Raw genomic sequence first — 24,843 nt, 5'->3', positions numbered from 1 at the left:
TCTTCGACGTTGCTACGAGACGAATCAAAGCGACACTCCTGCCCTCTACTAACGATATCGGAACTATTTAGTTAGCATTCCTAATCGCGCCAAATTTTAAATGTATTCTTTTCTCTTTGTTTTCTTGTAGAATTAAATAAAAGTTTAAAACGATAAGATGGATATTAACTAAACTCATTACATGTAATTATACAACACATATACCAATTAAATAAATATAATTAATTGATATATATTATTTATTCTATTTAATTTTAAATAACATTCAATTAACAATTCATATTAACAAAATAGCACAATATTTAAAAGATTTACAATTTTCATGATCTTTGGTTGCGATTTTATATGAAAATATATTATTATTAAATTATGAAATAAATATAGAAGTATATATTATATGTATATTTATACATTCTTACACAATATTTAATTTAACATTATTGCCCAAAATATAACAATATTTTTATGAACCAATAAACTATTTATTAAAAATTAATATGTTTTGAAACTAATATGATATTGAATATTAAAAATTTGTACTGAAATTAATATCAAAAATAACAACAAAAATTTAAAATTCAGGTACACGAAAAAACTAAGCGAATGAATAAGATTTTTTATACTTTTTGCAATTTATTTTTGATCTGAACTTATATATTCTTTGAAATATTGGCCGCCTATGTATGGCACTTTAACTGTTGTAAATAACTTTATCCGAGAAGAAATGTTCATGGAAAAATATAATACTAATTATTCAGCAATACTGAAAACTCTAATGCTATTCCTGATAAAAAGTTTTCAAACAAATTCAAAATTTTTTAAAAAATACTATAATTTTCGAGTTTTAAAATATTATGGTATAAATATAAAATACAATAAAATATTAAAGTGATTGCAAGTAGGCAAAAATAATTGAATTGTTTATTATTAGAAAAAAAAGTAAAAAAATAATATAATTTTAATATCAATAAAGTTATAAACAAGATATTAAATAATTTTAAATATTTAAAAGAATAATTTTAATTTCTTTATAAATTCACATTTATTTTATATTTATATCATAGTATTTTACATTTCAAAAACTAGAATATTTATAAAGAATTTTGTAATATTGTTTTTGATCAGAAATTTTTCATTAGGAATAGTATCATATATTATAAAATCTTACTAAATTTTATTTAATAATATATTTAATAATATTTGAAAGTAGACACAATGTTACTTTATAATACTATCAAATTTAATATAATTTCAATAGCAATAGCAATATTATCTTCAAATGGTATCAACAATAACGTTATTCATATACAAATTGAGCAATAACGTTGAATTATCTTTTGCATTTCTGTTATTATTCCTTTAATAATGATAAAATTTCAGTTATTATTAGACTTTGGAAATTTATACATTTATAGAAAATATAAATCTATAAAAATTTACAAAATGCACACGATATGCAAAAAAAGAAAATTCAATCTAAAGTATATATGATTATGAAACAAATTTTTATTTTAATTTTATTATTGTACTCATGTTCATAAAAATTTAAATTTGCGACCTAATTTTTTATTTATTTTAAAACATGCCATACACTAACTAATTTTCTAGGATTTTGAAGTATAGAAAACCAGTGTAATCTTTCTGTCGAACCTCTGACTCCTTTTCCTAACGCAACCTTACCGATATAAATATTATTTGATTTCTGAATTGATGTTAATGAATCTTCACTATCACTCGGATGGTCCATAATACTCGCAACAATATCAAGAGGTACAGCCTGAAAATATTTTTTAATCATTCTAAATTTTAATTCATTCATTGTTATTTAAAATCATTAAAATTAATACACACTTTGCTGCATAGTACGACAAGAAATTGCACAATGTCTAATTGATTATACAATACGTCAAATGTCAGAGTTTCGTTGAACTCTGTTTGTGAATTCGCAATGACAGATTTAGTCTTTTTTTTTTTTATTCGATGTCCAGTTCGTCCATTGATCATCAATATCTTAACATAAAAATCTGAAAATTCCAAATAATAAACTTAGCTTTTCAAGTGGAAGAGAAAATGCGAGGATGTGAATTATATGTAATGCTTACTAAAATTGTTTAAACTCGACACTGGTGGTGTAAACTTGACATCACGTACTTTCATTACATTTATAGCTAGTCTCTGTGCTGTGGGTAAATAACTTATACCTAATAAAATGTTTCCAAATTCCTGTAACATATAGAAATAACTTATTTATAATTATCTTTATTTATTTCTTTATTATTTTTTTTTATATTAAAAATATGTAAAAAAAAAAAATTGAAATATGCAATATGCATATTTTATAGCAGTACCAAATTAGATGGTTTCATCCTGAAATTGAACATATGAATTTCCGGGCTCTGTAGAACGTGCTTCACTTCCTTCATGGATACTTTCAAGCTGCACAATTCCGTGTCATTAGCATATCTGTCATGATCGTATGCCATAAAGTCGAGAATCCATTCCTAGAAAAAAAAAATGAGTTAGATATAGTTAGTATAAGTAGACTATGCATAAATATTATGTTTACTTTTAACTATACATTTATAATATTTTTGACTAAAATAATTGCTACTTTATGCTGTTTACTCAATATTTTTCCTTCATAAATATAATTAAAAATACTTTATAAAAAACATGTTAAAAATTTTATTTTATATGATTTTTCATTTATTTGATTTATATTTTCAAATGTAATAATTGCTATTTAATTATTTTCATTGATTTTTGATATCCACTTTCTAATAATAAATATTATTATTGAATTATTATTATATTATTATTATAATTTTGCAGACAATACATAACAATTTATATTACTGATTAAATAATTTTAATTTATATTATATATGTGTATATATATATAGAAAGCTAAAAGTAAATGATATTTTTATATGAATTTCTCGTGTTTATAAAATCTTTAAAATCAACTTTCTAAAGATATTTCACAAATATATTAACTTTCTAAAGATATTTCACAAAATACTAACACCCTACATATATTATATATATTATATTATTATTACATTATTATATTATATTATTATATTAATTTTTAACAATATGGAATAGTTTCTTGCTAATCATCCAGCAATATTCAGTTAGTAATTACGAAACAATCTATAAAATTCAAAAACCATTTAATGAGGAAATATTATTGAATTTTAAAATTGTTTAAAAATTTTTAAATTATTTTTTGTTCAAAAATATACTTAAGAGGCACGTACAATACTTCTGTACATATACTATCTTATATAATTAAATATATTAAAATCTTATATTAAATACAATAATAATAAAATAAACAAAATTGTATATACCTTAACTTCCTGAGGACTTACGTTCGCTACACCGAACGCCTCTTTAAAAAGGGGACTCGCCGTATGCCTCATACTTCTTGTTCGAAAACTATGTAGCCTTTGTCGTTTCCTATGATTCCACGATTGCTTCGTAATGTTTAGTGTCACGTATGGCTCCAACGTACAATTGTATTGCTTTGGAGGAAGACCAGATAACGCCTGTACATTATTGAACTCTTTGACTGAACTCTGAAGTTTGATTTTATTAAAAAGATATAAGGATAAATATTTTCAATTCAATAATGCTACATCTTATTAATACATAAAAGGCGGTAGTAATCAGTTTTCACATAATAATTTTTGCAAAGAAAAAAATTGATTGAAATTATTTCACGTTTGAATCTGCAATTAAATTATGTACATTTTTGGGAGGAATACTATATATGTAATAAAGATTTAAAATGTAATAAATGTATAGTATAGTATATATATATATATATATTGTTATTCAATATTTATTTATCTAATAATCATTTATCTAAAATTTAAGTAAAAATATTAATATAAAAATGTTTACTATTCCTAATTTATTAGACAATGCATGTATTTTCTTGAACAGATTATCAGAATATCAACTAAATTTAAAATAAATCTAAATAATATCTTTAAATTACTGAATTATTTTTAATAGATTTTATCCTGATAATCAACATTATTATTTTAATAAATTATTTTTCTTCCAATATTGAATCAATTTGTATCGAACGAACAATCCTAATTGTATCATTACATATATCATGTTAATATACATTACAATTAATTGAACGAACAAAATATATGCAATACATCAGCCAATCATTTTATTTTACGTATATTTTTACCATTTTAAATCAGATCTGAAAATATATGTATTTACTAATCAAAGTTTACATTTGATTATGACATTACATTTACATTATGAATACATTTACATTAAATTAATGTATATACATTGTCTAATCAATATATACGTTTAATGACAATGAGTTGACGCTTTTATTGCATATATACATATTCTTATCTATATATATTTTTTTTATCCCATTTTATCATTATAAATCGAAAGAAATCTTTACAATAATCGATTCATTAAAGATTCATAACTCGATTTCCATTCTGAATTAATGTAAAGCAACGATCAGATCAAAGAATAATACCTCGACACCGATAACGAGTTTACCGGTAATAGTCTCATCGCAAGGCGGCAGATACTGCAAGCTTATTGTCAATTCAGTGGGGAATTCTTTTTGTTTCTTCTCAGCTTTTTGCTTATCCTTTTGCACCAAGTTCTGTAACGTGTCACACTTGAATAAGTTAACGAGGAAGCTCACGTAATTAAAATGAAATTTAGCACGGATAACGGCACTTACCAGGGTGGATGAGGTATCGGTAAAACCAAACTGAGCGTTGCTGGAATTATAGGAATTCTCGTTTGGACTTGCATTCTCATCGATCGTACCTGTGTAATATTTATTAATATCATAATGAAACGAATGTCATGTTAATTACTTTTAAATTAGTAAATAATAAAAATTAATTGATGATATTGGAAGTAAGTAATGATAATTGAGGTTAGGATTAGAGAAAATAGATTTTTGAAATGGATTTTAATAATATATATAACTATAAAAAATATTTGCATTTTACATTAGATTACTTTATATTAGATTATTGCATGAAATAGACAATATTGAACAATATTTATATTTATTTTAATCAATTATATCAATTTTAAATTTCAATATTATTTTATCAATTATTCTATTATAAAAAAACAAATTACGCATTTTTTATTTTAATATTAAATTTAAATAATTTCTTACATACATATATATATATTTTATATATATTAATAGAACTATTAATAAAAAAAATTGCATTAAAGAGATAAACAATTTGTATTAGTATAAAAAATTACAATTGAAAAATATAATCATAAAATACAAATGAAAGAATTATTAATAACAATCCATTAAATCGATCAATTGCAGTAATTTTAATTTTGTTTTTATTTTTATTTTTGATTTTTCATACTAAAATTATAAGTTCAATTTTAATCAATACTATTGTCAATAAAACTATATTAAGACTAGGTTACTTTATTTGCAATAACCTATTATAATACTATTTTACATATCTATCATACATTTATTGAACAGAACTGTAATGTCCATTGTTGCATTTTTAATGATTTTATTTATATGTTATAAAAAATAGAATGAATTAATATTTTATAAAAATGCTTCGATGTGTTTCAGTCAAATATCGAAAGAAAAAAAAATGACCAGAAACAAGAAATAATTTATTTTTATGCTATTCACAATAAATACTAGGAAATTTTAAATTTTCAAAGAAATATGCATGTCTCAAAAACTGGAAATTCCAATTGCTGGACATAAGTCTGTGATAGTTAAATAGTTAAACAGTGCGACAATCAACTAAGTAATTTTTATTTTGATAAAAAAATAAAAATTTGAGAATATTTAATATATTCAGTATATATAAAATTTTGACCAATATTATAAAATATAATTTTATATAATTTTACCATTGCTGCTGCCTTCGTAGAGGCTGCCCAATCTCCAAGATCTGTAGCTGACATCGTTCAACTTCACATTTTCATTCTGTTTGCCTTTCAGACATAATGGCACACTTTTTGCTTCTCTTTCTGCAAAAAAGAGTTGTTCTTGGCTTTGCAATTTGTAATGTATGCAACTTTAGTTAATCTACTATACATTATTTAAATATATTATAGTTTAATTTCTACAACAATTCGGATTAAAGTATTATTTATCATTCTCAACTTTTAAACATCTTCAAAAAATAAAATCATTATAAATATATTTTTTTATCTTCTATATTCATTTTATCGAATATCAGTTAAGAATAATTTTCTACTTTGTTCTACTTTTCTTATTTTTAAATTGTTATTCTTATATTGTCATCAATGTTATGTTATTTTACGCATATAAATTTGCATCTCGTATAAGAGGTGAAGAGATAAAAAATTAATCATAAACGATTAATGTTATGTTAAATAAGATTTACATGATTTTCAAATAATAAAAATAATCATAATAATAATAATTATACATGGAAGATTCAAATTAAGTTAAGTTCGTATTTTCTAAAAATGTACAGTGAATGATAAAAATACTATTTGCAAGGAAATTCTGACTTTAATAAAAATTTTCGTATATATAAAAACGTAATAATTAAATAATGAACAAAGTGTTTATCATTAAATTGACAAGAATAAAATACGAAAAAAATATGCGCTAATAATATCGTGTAACATGCAGATTTTTTGCGTGTAAATTTTCATCGATGCATCATTGAATTTGGAAAAAATATTTGTAATTCATTGTAACTTGTATTATATTATCATAATAATTATACATATATTATTATTAATTACATGTTAATAATCATTATTAATAGCTAATATTACGTACTCTTCACGTGCATAAATCATAAGAATTATCGATATTATTATCGACAAATATTTATAATATTGATATGTTGTCGATAATTCGATATATCGTTAACAATATCTTAATAATATATCGATAATTGAATATATCGATAATTGATAATCGTTAAAACTTAAGCATTGATGTTATATGCTTTTTGCACATTTATTGTGCATAAACATTTGAAATTTTTTAAGAAGAAGAAAATTCTTTGATGCTGTGCGGATGGACGTTTCCGTAGGCGCTTGGAAAGTTATATGCAGTTAGTTTGTAGGATGACATACCTAATTACGTAATATCACGGAGGAAACGAAGGAAACATCGTTTGCATGTGTGTATAAATATAACTGTGCGAACAATGGCGTAATGTATCAACTACGTATATGCACGATGCAGGAATTTAAGTTTCCTTCCTTTCAGAGAAGACACAGCTTTTTGTTGCATAAATATTGTTTCAGGTGAAAAAATTGTTCTCTAATGTAGATATTGATTTAAAATGTGCATATCTTCATTTTGTATTATTGTTGTTTATGATACAATGTTATACGACGAATTATAATTTTGTTATTATTTATATTTGAGAGGGATAAAAATAAGCACTAGGACAATGCAATTTTTTATTCAAGTTGGCTTAGTTGGAGAATTTAAACAGATATAAGATGATTAGATCAACTTAATTCTTTATATTCTTTAAATCCTATTGCATTGATGCAACATTCATTTAAAAAAATGTGTTAAAATATCTAGATAATAATTATCTCTAGATAATAATTATATATCTAATTCTTTAAAAATGATATAATAGAAATTAACATAATAAAAATTCTTATTTTTATTCAAAACGATTTTCAAATATTATTTTCTTCCTTTTTTCCAAGATTAATAATATAACTTTTGATAATTTTTTTTTAATACTGGTAGTTATACTATGTTTATATTTAACAAATTACAAAATTGTTTTCAGTTTATTTTATCCAACTGAATTTTAATTTATAGCAGTGATTTTGAACAATTTGAGGTGAATTTGCTTCACAATTTATTGATATAAAAATTAATTAATGTAAATATAGCTTTAGTGATTAATGGTGCAGGTAACATACATACATGTAAAAGCCATAAATAATTTATAAGTTTAATATTAATGATTTTGATTTCAATATAATAAAATGCAACACAGTAAAATAACCCAGTTACAGTAATATTTTTTTCATTAATGAATTTTTAAAAATAGAAAAGAGATACAGTTTTCAGATAAAATTTTCATTCATCTGAATAAATCATTAAAATAATATAAAAGATATTTGTTGATATAAAAGATAAAATTACTCTGCAAAACAATGTAATTTATTCATTTTCATGATAAGAAATAATAATTAGAGCTTAATCAAATAAATTCATTATATTAATACTAAAAATATTGAGTCTCATTATAAAAAATTTATTATTATGATGCAACAAAGTTTTCTTTTATATTTTGATTAATACTTATTTTATTTTTTAAAAATTTATCCATAAAAATAATAATTAACATAGAAAAATAATAATTTTTAATAATATCAATTCTTTATATAAATTTTAATACAAAAACAATTGAAAAATATTCTTCAAATTATTTTCAACTTTAAAATTTATCGCTAAATGTTCATTAAATAAGCCATTTATTTAATGTTATTTAATGTGTTTTATAAAATATGACATATATTTTTTTTTATTCTAACCTTGACAGTTCCAGAATAGTTTATTAAATAAATAGATCTATTTAAATATAGACGCACTTTAATAATATGCACATAGGAAAGAAATAATTTCTTGAATAATTCCCACATTATTATCATTTTTTATGTGTAAACGCGTGTGAAAAATCACTGTTCCACATAGTAATCGTAACGCATCAAGCATCGTTCCGCGAGTGGACAAACGCGAGCATCCGGTAAAACGAGCGATTATCAAGATATTAACGAGCGCATGCGCGTCAAAGGGCTTGAAAGATATCAAAAGCGAAACGTACATATATACACAGGACAAAATTATTTTTTCTCGGCACGCGTTTCATCTACACGCACGTGTGCACGGAAGCAGAGTTCTTAAACGTGTCGAGAAAATTAAATATTACTACTTAGCTTGGTTGCCAGACGCGTTTAATCAACACAAAGATGACTAGCACCAATTGCCTTACATAAATTTAAACAGCTAATGAAACAGTCTATTTAACGGACATTTTAGTGAATTGAAAGTTTTCGATTAATTTGAAAGTATCTTTTGCATTAAAATTTGTGAAGAATTATTATTTTTTTATATTTATATATTATTATATTAATTACACATATATGTATATCATGGGTGAATTTTCATTTAATTAAATTAATTATTGATCAGATACAATCATATTCCACTCGACTAATTTTAATTTTATAATTAAAGAAGATGTAGAATATAGAATGTCGCTTCTTTCAAAAACAGATTAATATTGATATAATAGTTTATTAGATATAACATCAGAGTATTAATATATTCGTGGAATATCTATGGAATATTTATATTGGAATATATTCTAAAAGTAAAAAAAAAAAACACAAAATTTAATAGTTAAATAAAAATATCGATTGATATTTAGTTATTAAATTTTTAAAAATTTGTCTGTCATGAGAAAATAATCATTTCTAGAGTAATAATGAGTATATTCATCATACAAACAAATAAAATATATCTTTTGCTATAAAAATTGAAAATTAAAAATCGAAAAAAATATATTGTATTCTTTAAGTAGAATAAAGATATCAAATAGGCAATAACTTTTTATGTTTTTAAAAATATTATTTTAATATTTTTACAAATGAATTAACAATTACACCGTACAAAATTAAAATATTCTTATGAAAATGTCATGTTTTTTTAACTTAATTACTTTTTTTTTTTTTATTTAAATCTCAAACAAAGAATTTGTTACTGTTCAATATCATTTTAGTAATTAATCAAATTAGTAGAGTTTTGAAAATGCTAAAAATTGAATTCGTAATTATAATGTTATTAGCTAAAATATTTTCAATTTAATGATATCGATAAATCATAAATAATATCGCGTAACGTTAAAGGAATCCTTGTGTTACGAGTAGGACAAAGGTTACCGCCACGTAGAATTTCGCTCTATATTTGGAAGGATTTGCAACAAATGACACACTTTGAGCCGTTGGAATTCAACTAAATGATTGCTATTGCGAACAGAATTTTCTCACACTGGAAATTAAAACATGTACAGTGTTTACATGTACGCTTCTCAAATGATTTTTAAAAAGAAATATTTTCTTTGACTATGTATACACATTACAAGAAATTTAAAATAAGAAAATTAGAATAAAACTGAAAACCTTGTAATAAAAGAATAAATTCACATGATTGTCTTTGAATTATTACACGCACTATACTTAACAAATTATGATAATTTTCGTGAAATTATTACAAATGAATCTTTCTCAAGTTACAAAATCCTGGCTAACTTATTTATTTATATAAATTATTTTTCATCTCTTGGATAGATTAACATTAATTTGATAATAAATGATCTATAATGAACTAAATAATATTCATATACATAAATATGATATAATAAATGATCTAATTGTATTTTTGTAACAATTTGCAAATAAATAGTAGTACTTACAATAATGATCAATTAGTTTACAACGCATTATATATACTAAATCAATGTCTTCAATAAATTAACAAGTTTATTCAATATATAATTTAATAATTCATCATAATAAAACTTACTTCGTTTCCTGATGCATTCGTATCCAAGGCATCCTGGCATTAGATAACAGGCGATCACGAGCAAGATAATGACGACGACTAATGCTATCACCACTATGATGAGTATTCGGCCCCATGGGCCAAAAAGTTCATCGTGCACCATTCACTGGAAATATTCAAACTTACTACAAATATATTGAAACTATAAAATCTGATAAAATCTATTTCGTTATTTCAATTTTTAATTTTTCTAATTTATATTTTATATATATGATAATTGAAATATTTTTCACATATTCAGAACATTATAACGGATGAAAAACAAGAAAATTACTCATATTTGCATTTTACGTCATATTCATCTGCCGTACAATTCTTATGTTAGAGGAATATACGAAAAATATGGTATGTTAATGCGAGTAGAAAACACTTGTGCTTTTTACGCTCGTTTTTATCCGTTCGAAAAAAATGGAAGGGGATTCCTAATGCAGAGAAGTACACATATATAGGTACACATTGAGTCGAATAAAACCGCTGCGCTTCAATTTTTTTTTCTCTTTACTCGTTGCACTTGCGTAGTTTTTCAACCGTATCGGGATAAAGCACCTGTTAGAGGAAACATATATATCGAGTGCACCAGAAAAATGGCATATGGCTGATACCAACCGAATTAACGGTTTTATCTTAAGTTAAGTCACTATTTTTAGCGAAAAACTATTATGAATAACGTTATCTATATCAACGACTGTGCTTTTCTTCTTTTTCAATATCACGTATCCTAACTATGTAACATTTTTTTTTTAAAATCACCGTTTGTTCTTTCTTTTTTTTTTTCGCAGTCATGACGTCGATCTTGTATCGAATTTGTAATTCGATCGATATTCGATGAATTTTTGAAATACTCACTCGACCAAGAGACAGTCTCATAACGTGAGACAAGTTTGATAGTGTTAGGTTAAATTAGGTAACATTTACGAGCTGTATCGAAAAAAAACGACAAGTAAACCGAGAAAGGACGACTAATCGGTACGAATGTCCTTCGCAAACCAAAGCAACGACTTTAAGCGCTCTCGTCAACTACCGATGAACGACAAACGTATATTACACGCGACTGCATAGAACGAAGAACGAGTAACGTGCTATCTACGTGCCCCTCTCCAACTTACGACGACACTGCCTAGTCCGCCGGTAGCTGGCGGTGCGCGACTTACGTTTAATGCATACTAAACGAATATCCCAAACAACGGAGAATTTTCAATTCTGATTCTATAAACGATGGAAAAAAAGAATATTCAAATACACATGAATAAAACTATTATTTTGGTGATACTCATCCGATTTCTTCCAAATCTGATTCATGATTCTTGGAAAAGATCCAGGTGTCCCCAACGTGTGAATCACGAAGGCGAGTTTCATAGACATATAAGAATGTTTTTTTGAATTTTTTATTTAAATATATGACTTATCTAACTATTATGCGTCGCTAAATATATAAATTTTCAATTTCGAACGAAAACAATTGAAGGATTTACATTTATCGTTTTATTTATCTAACATTTCGAATAAAATAGGATGAAATTTTAGAAAGTAATGAAAAAGTTTTCTTCGATAGACATTTTACCGTATTACACCGTTATACGTAGTAAACCTTAATGTTCAACGAGGAAACTGTGGGTTACGACTGATAACATGTATAGTCTCATGCATGTGTCCACGTTTTCTATCAACAGCATTGACGATAGAACGCATATAGACAATGTTATTGTACGTTTTTTTCAACAAAATTTTCTTCGCTTCATATTTGCATTTTTTGACAAATTTTCATTAATGTTTAATAAATTCATTTGATCATTATACTTTAATTTTATTAATTTAAATATGTCAAAGAAAGTATTATAATAGAATAACATTGAATAATTACAATTTATATATCAATGAATTGCATAAATATTAAAAAACTGTGTTTTTGAAAAAAAATATATTTAAAAGTTTAATAGCATTTTATAATAAATATTTTTTTTTTGTTATATTTATAATTTTATGTAACTAGGTACAGTAGAACCTCGTTTATACGAACGAATTAATGTTTAATGAGCGTAGTTTCAGTTATGCGAATGTATATTTTTATAGGCCAGTGATATGTTTGCATTTTGCAATTCATTAAGAAACTTATAAGTATATAATATATAATTTCAATTCCAGAACATAAAACATTTTTAATACTAATATGAAAAAAATATCTAATAATAATAGAAATCATTAAAGAGAACATTTATACTAAAAAAATAATTAATAAAAATTAATTAATAATTATAAAAATAATTAATTTTTATTTAAAATCTTTAAATTTGCAAGTTTTTTTAAATGATTAAAAAAACGATCAGATGTTTTTTACCAATTATCACTGACTATTATCAACTGTCATCAATTATGTGGTCTCGTATTATAATTTTGATTATTATTAAACATATAATAGGAAACATTTTTTGAAGAAACAAAATAATATATTTTAGTTTTTAAAATGTTAACATCTTTTTTATATAGTTAGAATTATATCAAAAACAATGGAGAGATGTTAGTGAATTTCTTTTGTGAAGTTATTTATTTATATATCTTGATAGTTATTTGAATTGTCTTTAAAGTATTCAAATAATGATTCTACTTTGTATTTGTATATTGTTTATATTTGATCATAGGTGTTTGTAAAAATTTAAGAGTTGATTTTTTAAAATAAAATAAGAAACACAAAAATAAAAAATAAATATAGGTTACTTAAACAGTGATTCTCAAATCCAATTAAACACAAATAGCAACTTATTTCATAAAATGTTTGCCTGCGTATTTTTATTGATTTTTGATTATCAATAATTAAAAAACGAAATTGAAAATGCAATTTTATTCTCAACAATAATAATAAATATACTACATTTAACCAGATACAAAGATTATTTTGCGTGTTATGTTATATAAAAAAGAATAAAATATTTAAAAAAATTTTGAATGGAAATATTTTTAATTAAATATTATTATTGTACTACATATAATTGTAATATAAAAATAAATAAAAAATAATATTTTTAATTTATAATATTTATATTAAAACAAAAGCATTTACATTTGTTTAAAATATTTTATTATATTTAACATTATATTCTTGATCATTATTAGAAATATAATACTTAAAATTACTATTCTCCTATCTTATAATATATGTTAATTAACTACCAATGTTACTTCTTAATGAAAATAACATTGAGACATCATACAAATAAATTAAACTAAAATTATTAACCTAGATTTATATTGGCATTTAAATTTATTCCTTTTTTCTTTTTACTTTTATTTTTTGAATAATTAATTTATTTTTATATTAATTAATTTATCGATATAATTAATTATATAAAATAATTAATTATTAATATTTATATTTTTATTTAATTATTTATATCATAATAAAAATAATATTTTAATTATCTTAATTAAAATCTATATTCTAATTTATAATTATCAACATTGGCTGTGCATTGTTATCCAGTGCTGCCAACTATCTTCAATGTAAAATATAATAGTAAATAGTTATAAGTGTTTCCTTTTGATAGTAATTTGAGCAATGGTAGACAAATTATCAATCTTATACTTGACAAACTACTCAGTAATGGAAAATTTATGTCAATATTTAAGAAGCAACTTCAACTTCCTTCACATCGGAGAAAAAGTTTTTCAAGTATGTTGCTTAATTAAATTAGAACTTGTTTGCACTGATCAAGTTTTATTATATGTATTTGTTGCTCTACTTCATCTTATTATTCATTGAATTACAACTGTATCGGTATATATACGAGAAAAGGATTTCTAAAAAGAAAAAAGATTCTCATTAAAAAGAGACTTTCTTGACTCTCGATTCTATCCGGATATATTGTTAAGTAAATTTTAATAAGTTTCGTTACACTTTTTTCTTTCATTAAAAAACAACTTGTACATTAAAGAAGAATTAATCGATAATTGTGTTAATATTAACTAATAAGAAAACGCTTAACCACTTTTAATAATCATTAGAATTAATAATTATTTCAAATAAAAAAAAAATAAATGAAATATTGAGAAATAAATTATTTTCAAATAATTTTATTTATCAAATATTAGATTATTTTAAATAGTAATAAAAAAAAATATCTAACAAATAATAAAGTTTTTTTTTTACACTAGAAATACAGATTTCATCAGATACATCAAGAAGTATGTAAAAAGAAGTATAAAAAAAGAAATAGGTTAGGTATCAGTTAAAAAATCCAAACATATACTTACAATTAAACAAAAGAAGAATGACTTTTGAGAATAAGAATTCTAAGAATTGTAAAAGAAATTATTTCATCGCAAGAAAATATATTTTTATTTTCATAATTGCAATCAAATAATGAATATGTAAGTATTAAATAAAATAATAAATATTAAAATAATTTATTTTCAAAATACATCATATTTTTATTATATTATATTTCAATATATTATATTTCATATTATATTATATTTCAAATATTATTTAAGATAAAATAATATAATAAATAAAAAGTAAAATATAAGAATTTATTTTGATTCAATTATGATTATACGTGCAAATTAATAAATTAATAAATTGATGCCATTCATCGATATATTCTATTTAAGAATTAAATATATTTGAATTATTTCTTTTCATAAATTTTAATAATCAATATGATTAATATTATCCAATATTTTAATAGTATTAATTTTTTTTTTTTGTGAAAAAATTCGATCAAATTATGTCATAATTAGTGTCTTCAAATAAAAAATTAATTGACTTATCATTCATTATGAATTAATATTATGATTTGTATTAATTAATTAGTTAATTAATATTATGCATTTATTATTAAGATTATATATATCGATTTCAAATTCATTATTCTTGAATGAAACATACCGATCTGCTGACAGTTGTGCAACTAGATTGCATAAAATTCAACGATATCGTGAAACATGATATATAAAATGAAAGAAACTGTATATCAATCGTATATTTTATTTTGAATTCCATCAGTTAGAAGAGATATCTGAATTAAATTATTTTTCAGGTAAGATTTTAGAACTTCGCAAATTTTTAAACAAATTTATTTTTTATTCTTTTTAGAGTAATCATTTTTATATTATTCTTCATTTTATTTATTTATTTTTATTTCAAAGAAAATATATCCAAATAGAAGATTTTACTTTAAATTATTAAAAATAATTATTTTGTGTAAATTTTAAAAAAATATTTGTACACTTTTTTATTTATTACAACTTTGATATTTTAATTAATTAAATCAAAATTTTATATTATTTAATAGTATTTTCATTTATAAATATAAGAATATATGATTTTTGTACTATAATATGAAGAACATGATAAAAAAGATTTTATTGAAAAATAATATATGTTAATATTTTGTAGCTACTAGAAGTATTTCAAATGATTACAAAACAAATATATTATTTCAAATAATACTTCAAATAATGTCTTTTCAGGCATATCCAGATCTGATAATAGGAAGAAAATCAAGATCTTGAACTACCATTGAAAATAACAGATTATAAACGAAATTTCACTTTTGTTGTTCAACCGAGCGAATATGTAATTTCCGTTTTTTTCCGTTAGTCCTCAAACGAGAACGAACTTATATCTTATAAGGTATTTATATATTTCTATAAAATCTCTTATAAACTGTGATTAATTAAGAAATATTATTTCCAAAAAAAAAAAATATTCTTATGCGTCAAAAAATTATTATTATTTCAAGCGATATGATAATTTCAAACGATAATTTTTATATAATTTTTGCGATAAAAACATTCAAGATCTCGTTAAACGGCGAAAAAAAAAGAAGCCGTGAATTTTTCTAATTATTATTTATCTTTACAGTTTATATTTATGTGGAATGAGAATGTGTAAATTTAGAAAAAAAATTGAAGAAAATCATGAAATGGACAACTGAGACATGTCAAAAATTCACGTATTTTCGAACAGAAAATTCCTTTTTCCATTCTTTCGAAACATTGTAATCGATTTGTAATTTATACAATTTAATTTGTATACAATTCGATAAAGAATATTAATCAATATAATTACAAAAGTTTTCATTCATCTTAAATCTATGAATTCAATTATTAAATTGCGTTATTAAAACCAATTAAAAAAATAATTTTGTTTTATATTTATAATATTCTGTTTTATATTTTATATTATAAAATTATAAATCTACAAAATTTTAATATTATTTCTGGAACATTTTTCATAAGTTGATTCTAGAGATTTGAGAATAAACATAATATATAATATAATATAAATAAACATAAACATAAAACATAAAATATCGATTGAAGCTTATTAAATTGTAAATAATTTAATTTTTGCATATCAAATGAAGCGAGACAGAAACAGAATACATAGTGATAACAGAGATAAAGCGATTTTATTATATTTTCATTCTCCTTTCTTTAACATTTAAATTATTTATTATTTAAATAATTAACTGATTTATTTTTTATTCATTTTTATATATCAACTTATATGTTTATTTTGGTTTTTCAATACATTAAAATCAATATATTGACATTCTGCATACATTAAAATTAATTTTTTTTATAAGATAATGTATAAGAAATATATAAGACTTCTGCCATTGATTGTATTTACCGTTTCGCACATTTGAAGTATAAAATATGATTAATATATGAATATTGTGTCAAAAAAAAAAATGTATGAAAAAAGAACTGTGTAAAATAAAAGGAAAAAATTTCAGCTATATTATATACAATATTGAAATATTTATATAAGATATGCATTATTTTCATAACATTTTCTACGAACTGAGATGCATTTTTATAACAATGTTGAAATAAGTAGAATATGTTAAAAAACACTATGAAAAAGATAGTAATATAGAAAAAATATTAAATGTATTTATCTCTTCAAATCAAAGTAATATATATTTTAATATAAATAATAATATATGCATATTATTTATACAAAGAAAAAATTAACTTTTATATAATATATTTATGTAAATAATGATTTATTTGCAATTATTTACAATTAGATTTATTTAAATATTTTTCTTTTATTTCAAAAAACACTGGAGTAATATTTAAAACATAAAGCTGTAAAGATTGTCAGTTTTATCAAGTTTTTAATTGTTTAAAATTAAATTGCTTTTAACAATTTAACAAATAAGCAATATTTTTTGTATATTATTTATTATATATAATTTTTATTTTAGTTTCAGTACCTAAAATTGATCTTTTAAAACTAAAATCTCATGTAATAATTCATATATTTTAATGTCATATCATATAAATATTGTTCTAAAATAAATATTAAAATAATAATTATAATAATTATAATAAATAAATATTATTTAAAATAATTTAAATTATAAAATATTTATATAATATTCATATAACTTAGAAAATATCTATAATATATTAAAATCATATTATTGTAATGAAAGATTATTTAGATTAATAGATTAATATTAGATTAATCTATTTCTGTTTAATATAAAAATATAAAATAAAATTTATTATTTTATTAATATAAAAAATAAGAAATAAAAAATAGAACACTTCTTATATTTCAATTAAACAGAAAAGAAATATTTCATTTACATTGAATCCAAATGTAAACAGTAAGTAATAAAGATATAATCAAAGTTTCATTTAAAGAAGAATTAAAAATGTTGGATTAATTTAAAAAAAAATAAAATCTTAATTTTTTATTAATTATTTATTTTTTCTACAGATACTTTGTATTTATAAAATTATATTATGTATGTATATTTATAAAAATTAAAATACAAGTTTATGTATTAAATGAAATTTTCTACATCAAATAAAAATATAATATTTTAATATATATTTATATTTTCTACATAGATTTTTACATTGTTTTTTAAAATTTCTGTTAAAAGGGCTTTAAATGACATATGATATGTACAACTAATGTCGCAAATTTGCTTATCTACAGATAAATTTTAATGCAAAATTAAATAACAAGTTTTAATCGATATTTTCGTATAAAACTTCGATCTTTAGAATCGAAATTTTTCAAAGATCTTTCATGAATATATTAGCACTTCATATAAATCGTGCTTTTGTTCCCGATTCTATCTATATTAAAATATTTTTTACTATTCAAATATCTTTAAATGGAGGGGGATAACAAGGAAACGTAGAGAGAGTTCATCCTCGATCTATCGAGTCTCTTTGGTGACCTCGATCCCCAATCCGACATCTCCTTTCACTCGAACACTTTTCGAGAGCTCTTTCTCGCACCGATTGTCGAGAAACGCGATTGCATTCGATCGCGCGCGCGACGTGCCATAGCCCGACTCAAAGTCCCGTTACCTGCCAGACGTTTAGATTTCACTTTCATGTAAGTACCAAGAGCCACAGATATACGTCTAGTTGGTGAACATTTTCGCACTCGTCGAGATCGATCGAGAATCAGTGAGTCGAGATTTTGCATCTTCGGAACGTTTGCATCGTTATTTGATCACTTTTTTTCCTATATTGATTTTCATTATGTGACAGTGTGTTCGGAAAAAGATATGAATTTTTTAATTTCCGTCTGATTAATTATTACTTCTACGAAAAATTTGTAACATTTGATTTCATTTGAATCTTAAGAAAGAAAAGATTACCATCAGTGTTGTTTTAATGTTGATAATGAAAAAGTTCATAAAACAAATTATAGATGGCCCTCAAACAATACGAAGTTAGAAATATTAATTTTCGTTGAGAGTCAGTGTAAAATTGTGTATTCACTGTGTAATTTTCTTATGATAAAATAGTATAAAAAAAGTATAGAAAGTGAATTAGAAAATTAGATTAAACAAATAGATTGATTAAGCAAAGTGTGAGAAAAAGAAAATATAGTATCGTGCGTATATGTATGAAATGTAATTTATGATTTATAACCGTTATGAAATTTGTTAGGAAAAAATTTGTGAGTAACTAAATCTACATTATTAAAACTCATATTGTTTGAGGGCCAATATAATAATTTCTTCTCAAATTTAATCAGTTTGTGATTAATTCTAAAAATAATATAAAATTTTTAATCGTAGAAGCTATCGAAGTTCGGCAATTCGAATTCACTTTCATGTTTTATTGACATTTTTAATCCATGGACGACAAGAAAAAAGAATATAGTGAGAATAAGTGATAAGTGAAATAAAAATGAAAGAGAGATACATTTAGATTTTTTATTAGTGTTTTTTTATCAGTAAAATGATAATAAAAATATAATGATTTCATAAAAAAAATTAAAATTATTATAAAAAAATTAAAATAAATATTTGAATGCAAATAAAAATCTCGAATTACCGAACTCGAATTATATTAATTACAATTAATTAATTTCAAGATTATTGTAAAAATAATAAATTGCGGCTATTATTAAAATAATTATTGTCATTTATAATGTTACAATTTATTTTATTCCTAAATAAGGTTTAAGAAAGGATGATCGATAATTGAGGATTTTAATCAAAAGCGAAAGATTTACAGAATAAAAATCGTGCAATTTCCATGTGTGTAGGACTATTTGATGGAAAAATGTCGAACATGACAAGCATATTAGTGAAATTATGTATCCTGATGCTTCTTTATGAATGTAAGTGATGATTATACATTACATATATTCCGTCCTTCGCCTATTTTCAACAGAAAGTAAAAAACTGTTTTGCATAAATTATTAATCGTAATCTATAGAAAAACATATCTATAAATATTTATAGAAAAGTACAAAAGTAATAGAGTATATTTGCAATAAATATTTAAATGTCAATATGCCTCATAGATTTTAATTAAATTTTTTTTAATATTTTGTTATAGTATATAACGAGAAAAATAAAAAACTTCGGAAATCGGATTCTGATAAAAAATTTTTACAAAGAAATTTTCCATATTATTATTATTATATTCAATTATTAGCTTAGAAAGTAATATTTCATTTAATTCAAACTCGTTAGTTACAAAAGTGACAGTTAAACGGGGATATAGGTATTTTGAGAATTTTATATTTATTTTTATAATTAGCGGTTTCTTTTCGAGAAGAAAGTTTTACTGGTAAGAAAGGATAGAAAAAGTATTTCTGAATAAGATAGAAAACAGCGTTAATGTTTTCTTTTTTGAGGTGTATCTTGACTTTCTAGAATTAATTGTGCGTGCCTTAAAAAATTGAAGTTTTAGTTTCAAAAATTACAATTAATTAAGCATATACCATTTAAAAAAATTATAAATACATATTAAATACATAAGTTTCAATATACAGTTAAAAGTACATAAATTTCAAAGTCGATCTATTTTCTCAGTTTAGCATTATAAATTTTTAAAAGAAAGACAAATAAAAATTAAGAAAAGATTCGATAATTTTCGATTCAATATAATTATTATAATGTTATTAATAATAATTATTATATGAAAATTGGTAATATGGTAACAATCTTCATCGAAAAATAAGGAAAGATCGATGATATTAAATTTTTATTGAAAAGAAACGAATAATAATATAATAATAATAATTACATAGTAATAGAAACATTATTATTAATTATTGTTTCAGATGCAACATGTCTTGTTATCCCGGAGGAGTTACCAACAATACTTTCGTTGATCTATTCCAACATTCCACCAATCAAGAAAGGTAACGAGATTAAGTTACAACGTATCTAGCTATTCTCAAATACGAATGAAAATGAAACATTCTCAGGCACGATTTGCATCGAGAATCGTATTATCGTCGTCACGCGAATACATACCACTTTCACTGACTATTCGTGTTTTGCTTTTTCAAGCTTGTCTCTAGTATACTTTCCTTGAATTTCATTAAAAGTATTAATATTCTAAAAAATTTCTTATTTAAATCTTATTTAATATTCTAAAAAATTCAAGAAAACTGAATTTCTATTTTCTTTGCGCCGCACTTATTAAGAAAAACAAATTAAATTTTATATTTCTACAAACAATATTTAGAATCTTCTTTTACTTATAAGGTAAAAAACATATAGAAATATTGAAATATTTAAAAGTATTTATTTGAAAATATTCAAATATTTCCATGTTTTGTTTGAAATATTAAAATAAAAAAATGATAAGTAAGACATTTTAATTAAAGAGAGTAATATACATATATACACGGTATTAATATGATATTCGTGGTTGATTCTAGAAATATATATTGTAAAACAAACATATAAAAAAATGCTTATTGAAATTTATTTATTAAATTATAACCAGTTTAAGATTATATTATATGAAATGAGAGAGAAACAAAATGGTTTCATTTAATTTAATTTAATGTGAATTCAAATTGGTTATAATTTAAATAAATAAGTAATTAATATTTTTATATATTTTATATATTAACTTTTACTTTGGCATTTAGAATCGAATTCAATACGAATATAACTACTAACATGTTGTATATGATTGTACATATAATTGTTAATTTAATTATAAATTGTAAGCTTGATTAAAGTTAAAATTGTTTCATTTATGCCGATAGGTACCGATTCAAGGATAGGCATTGGTTTCCGGCTTGGCGAGCATGCAGATTTTCAAATGTTATTCGAATTAGGACCGCAAATGGAAACCGAACCCATTGGTAATACAGATACTAAAAGGCGTCGAGATGTGAGTATTCTTTCAACAAATAATCGGTAATTATCGATAATTATGTACAATTAATTCTCATCCATTCTTCATTTTCGCAACTTAATGTGTTCCTCATCTGTCAAATTGACATAATGTCAAAAACATCAATGAAATGAAAATCAACGTTCATCAATTTTCGCTAACAATACATTTTAATATCATTAAAATTGGTAAGGTGTTCTTTTTTATTCATACCTATTCATAGAATGGCTCATGAAAATATTTGAACATTTTTTTAATGAAATTTTGTACATGTAAAGCAACAAAGATGAACTCAACGTTCGAAGAACTTTTTTCCTTATTTTTTAAAACTCTGCATAATTTTTTGAACGAATAATTTTCAGTAAGATAGTATTTTTGTGAGCCACCATCTATTACGTAACTAAGAAAGTTTTGTTATTTTTTTTTTTATGATAAAAAATATAATAAGATAGAAAATCGTTTATGAAACCTGCAATATTATTCTATAAATGATTGATGAAATTTAAAGTTGAATAGAAAGTTGAAGATATTTATAATAAAAATATTTTGAATTATATATTTTTGTGCATATTTATTATATTTAATTTTTTTGCATTTTCCTTTTCCATTGCGAAAAACTAACAAAATTTTCTTGATTACTTGATAATTATTTTATTTAATTAATTTATTTAATAATTTATTTAATTAATTTTTAATAATTAAATAATTACTTTATCCTTAAATATATAATCGATTTGTCATAATTTTAATATCTTCATACAGGCGATGCTCAGCGCAGCAGTGAAAGGAGACCTGGGTCCACTAGCTCAAGCGGTGGCTAAATATCAATTGGAACATAAATTGCGGAAAGAATTGGAAAAATTAGATATGATGGAGAAGAAGTTAAAAGTGGTTACATCGGAAAATAATAATAAGAAGGTAAATTCAAATAATTCTTTCTCCTTCCTCATTTTTTTGAAAAAATTGAAAAAAAAATCAAAACAAAATATAATGATCGTGTCTTTTGTTTCTTTTAGACTACAGGCAGTGAATGGTTAACGAAGTGGAGCAAAGAAATGACAAAATCAACCGAGGATCAAGCATCTGTGGAAAATATTTCAGGTGAAAAAAATAAATCATCTATAGAAACTCAAAGGATAGGACAACCTCCAGAATTGAACGGCGATACTATTTCTGATTTAAAGAAATTATATAAATCGCAAAGTGCCATAGAGGAAAAAGAAAGTTGAAGAACTTATTTATAATGTGTTAGAAAATATATTTTTTTAGATATTTGTATTTAATAAAATTATGGATAAGTATGTTTATAGTACGTATATAGTGAAAGTGAATAGTGAAAAGCATAAATTCATTATCACTATAAAGAATTTCAAGCAAACAGTTGCCAATTAACATTTTAACTCATAAAAGTTTTTTTCTCATACATAAGAGAATAACAAAGGTACTGGATTTTTGTTTTATGCAAAAATATATAAATATATATGAACGAATAATAATTATAATAATTTATATTTCATTCTATAATTATTTTTTTTGAGATAAGAAAAATAATAATCGAAATATTACTATTAATTTTCAATTAAAAATTTTAATCACATTTGATTTCTGATAAGAGACAAAATCAATTTTATTCTATACAATATCTTTTGTGTTTATTCTGATTTATTTAATATGTTTTACATATTAAATATATATATTATAAAGAACATAATAATACAAAATAATATTATTAATGATGAGATTAATATTCTTTTAAAATTTTTCTATACATTCTATTCTTTTCTTTTAAAAAAAATTTTGATAAAATTAATGATTTAAGCATTATACTATTTGTCCTAGAATTTTTGTCCTTTTGAATTTTTTTTTAAAAAATAGGTAAAAAATATGAAAAAGGATCAACATTTTTATATTTCGATTTTATTATGAAAATGGATGTTTTGTGATCACATTGCGAATAAAATATATGCATATAGAAGCAGAAATATGATGTTCCAAATACTTCATCCATCAAGGAAGTATCGAGCAATTACTTATTAACAACAGCATAAATAATAACAAAAAATAAATGTAATAAAAAGGGAATTATAAAGAACACTAAATAAATAATTTTGAAAATTTATTGCATAATTGCCATACATTTGTATATGATGATTTAATATTTTGAATATAAAATTATAATTATTAATATTAAATTGTAATAAAATGTTTTGAATAAAATGAAATTATTTTTAAAAAAATTTTTAGAACTATTATAAATAATGTCATACTCTCATGAGAGCAACATTATTTGAACTTCATTGTAAAATTATATTAAAAAACAATATAAAATATTAATTTTCATGTTGTTTTTCTTCCAAATCCAAATATTGTAGAATGCATTATTTTTAATATTTTAACGTTATTTGAATATTTTTTCAAATTTTTAATAAATAAGAATTTTTTTAACTATTTATTTATTTCATATTTGATAATTTATATAATTTCTACGTTGGTCATAGTAAGTCGTAGAAAACATAAAAATGAAAACTTATATGATCGACGTTTAAAATGTA

At 22.4% G+C, this 24,843-nt stretch overlaps 2 protein-coding genes and 1 long non-coding RNA gene across 21 annotated transcripts; 2 read left to right on the top strand and 1 right to left on the bottom strand.

The window, feature by feature from the left end:
• Positions 1-184: 184 nt before the first annotated feature.
• On the bottom strand, positions 185-12,257 carry Syt20 (synaptotagmin 20). Of its 10 annotated transcripts, none has more exons than XM_086916071.1 (10): positions 12,216-12,257; positions 10,616-10,760; positions 5,923-6,042; positions 4,745-4,833; positions 4,532-4,663; positions 3,357-3,584; positions 2,349-2,501; positions 2,103-2,223; positions 1,852-2,024; positions 185-1,777 (listed from the first exon to the last, which is right to left on the bottom strand). In XM_086916071.1, the coding sequence occupies exons 2-10, from the start codon at positions 10,755-10,757 to the stop codon at positions 1,571-1,573; spliced, it is 1,365 nt and encodes a 454-aa protein (XP_086772197.1). In that variant the 5' UTR covers positions 10,758-10,760; positions 12,216-12,257; the 3' UTR covers positions 185-1,570. The 10 variants fall into 10 exon arrangements, with proteins under 10 accessions (XP_086772197.1, XP_086772204.1, XP_086772195.1 ...); XM_086916078.1 differs by having other exon boundaries at positions 3,357-3,530; positions 12,216-12,256; XM_086916069.1 differs by lacking the exon at positions 12,216-12,257 and adding an exon at positions 11,501-11,739.
• Positions 12,258-14,178: 1,921 nt separating this feature from the next.
• Positions 14,179-17,423, top strand: LOC116415631 (uncharacterized). 2 transcript variants are annotated; one of them, XR_004226260.2, is made up of 5 exons: positions 14,179-14,318; positions 14,801-15,016; positions 15,491-15,687; positions 16,121-16,283; positions 16,515-17,423. It is a non-coding gene; the product is annotated as an uncharacterized LOC116415631 (long non-coding RNA). The 2 variants fall into 2 exon arrangements; XR_015294744.1 differs by lacking the exon at positions 15,491-15,687.
• Positions 17,424-18,850: 1,427 nt separating this feature from the next.
• Positions 18,851-24,625, top strand: snsl (snustorr snarlik). Of its 9 annotated transcripts, none has more exons than XM_012495440.3 (6): positions 18,851-19,025; positions 20,193-20,267; positions 21,219-21,299; positions 22,161-22,288; positions 23,054-23,209; positions 23,308-24,625. In XM_012495440.3, exons 2-6 carry the CDS (start codon positions 20,210-20,212, stop codon positions 23,518-23,520), a joined length of 636 nt encoding a protein of 211 aa, XP_012350894.1. In that variant the 5' UTR covers positions 18,851-19,025; positions 20,193-20,209; the 3' UTR covers positions 23,521-24,625. The 9 variants fall into 9 exon arrangements, with proteins under 9 accessions (XP_012350894.1, XP_086772190.1, XP_086772189.1 ...); XM_086916064.1 differs by having other exon boundaries at positions 18,875-19,025; positions 20,105-20,267; XM_086916063.1 differs by having other exon boundaries at positions 19,002-19,099; positions 20,105-20,267.
• Positions 24,626-24,843: the final 218 nt, after the last annotated feature.

This window comes from Apis florea, unplaced genomic scaffold (assembly GCF_048593485.1).
Source record: "Apis florea isolate Af1SG1 unplaced genomic scaffold, ASM4859348v1 contig_37_pilon, whole genome shotgun sequence".
In the NCBI taxonomy this organism is placed as follows: Eukaryota; Metazoa; Arthropoda; class Insecta; order Hymenoptera; family Apidae; genus Apis; species Apis florea.
The sequence above is the reverse complement of the archived record's forward strand: the minus strand, read 5'-3'. Positions and strand labels throughout refer to the sequence as shown.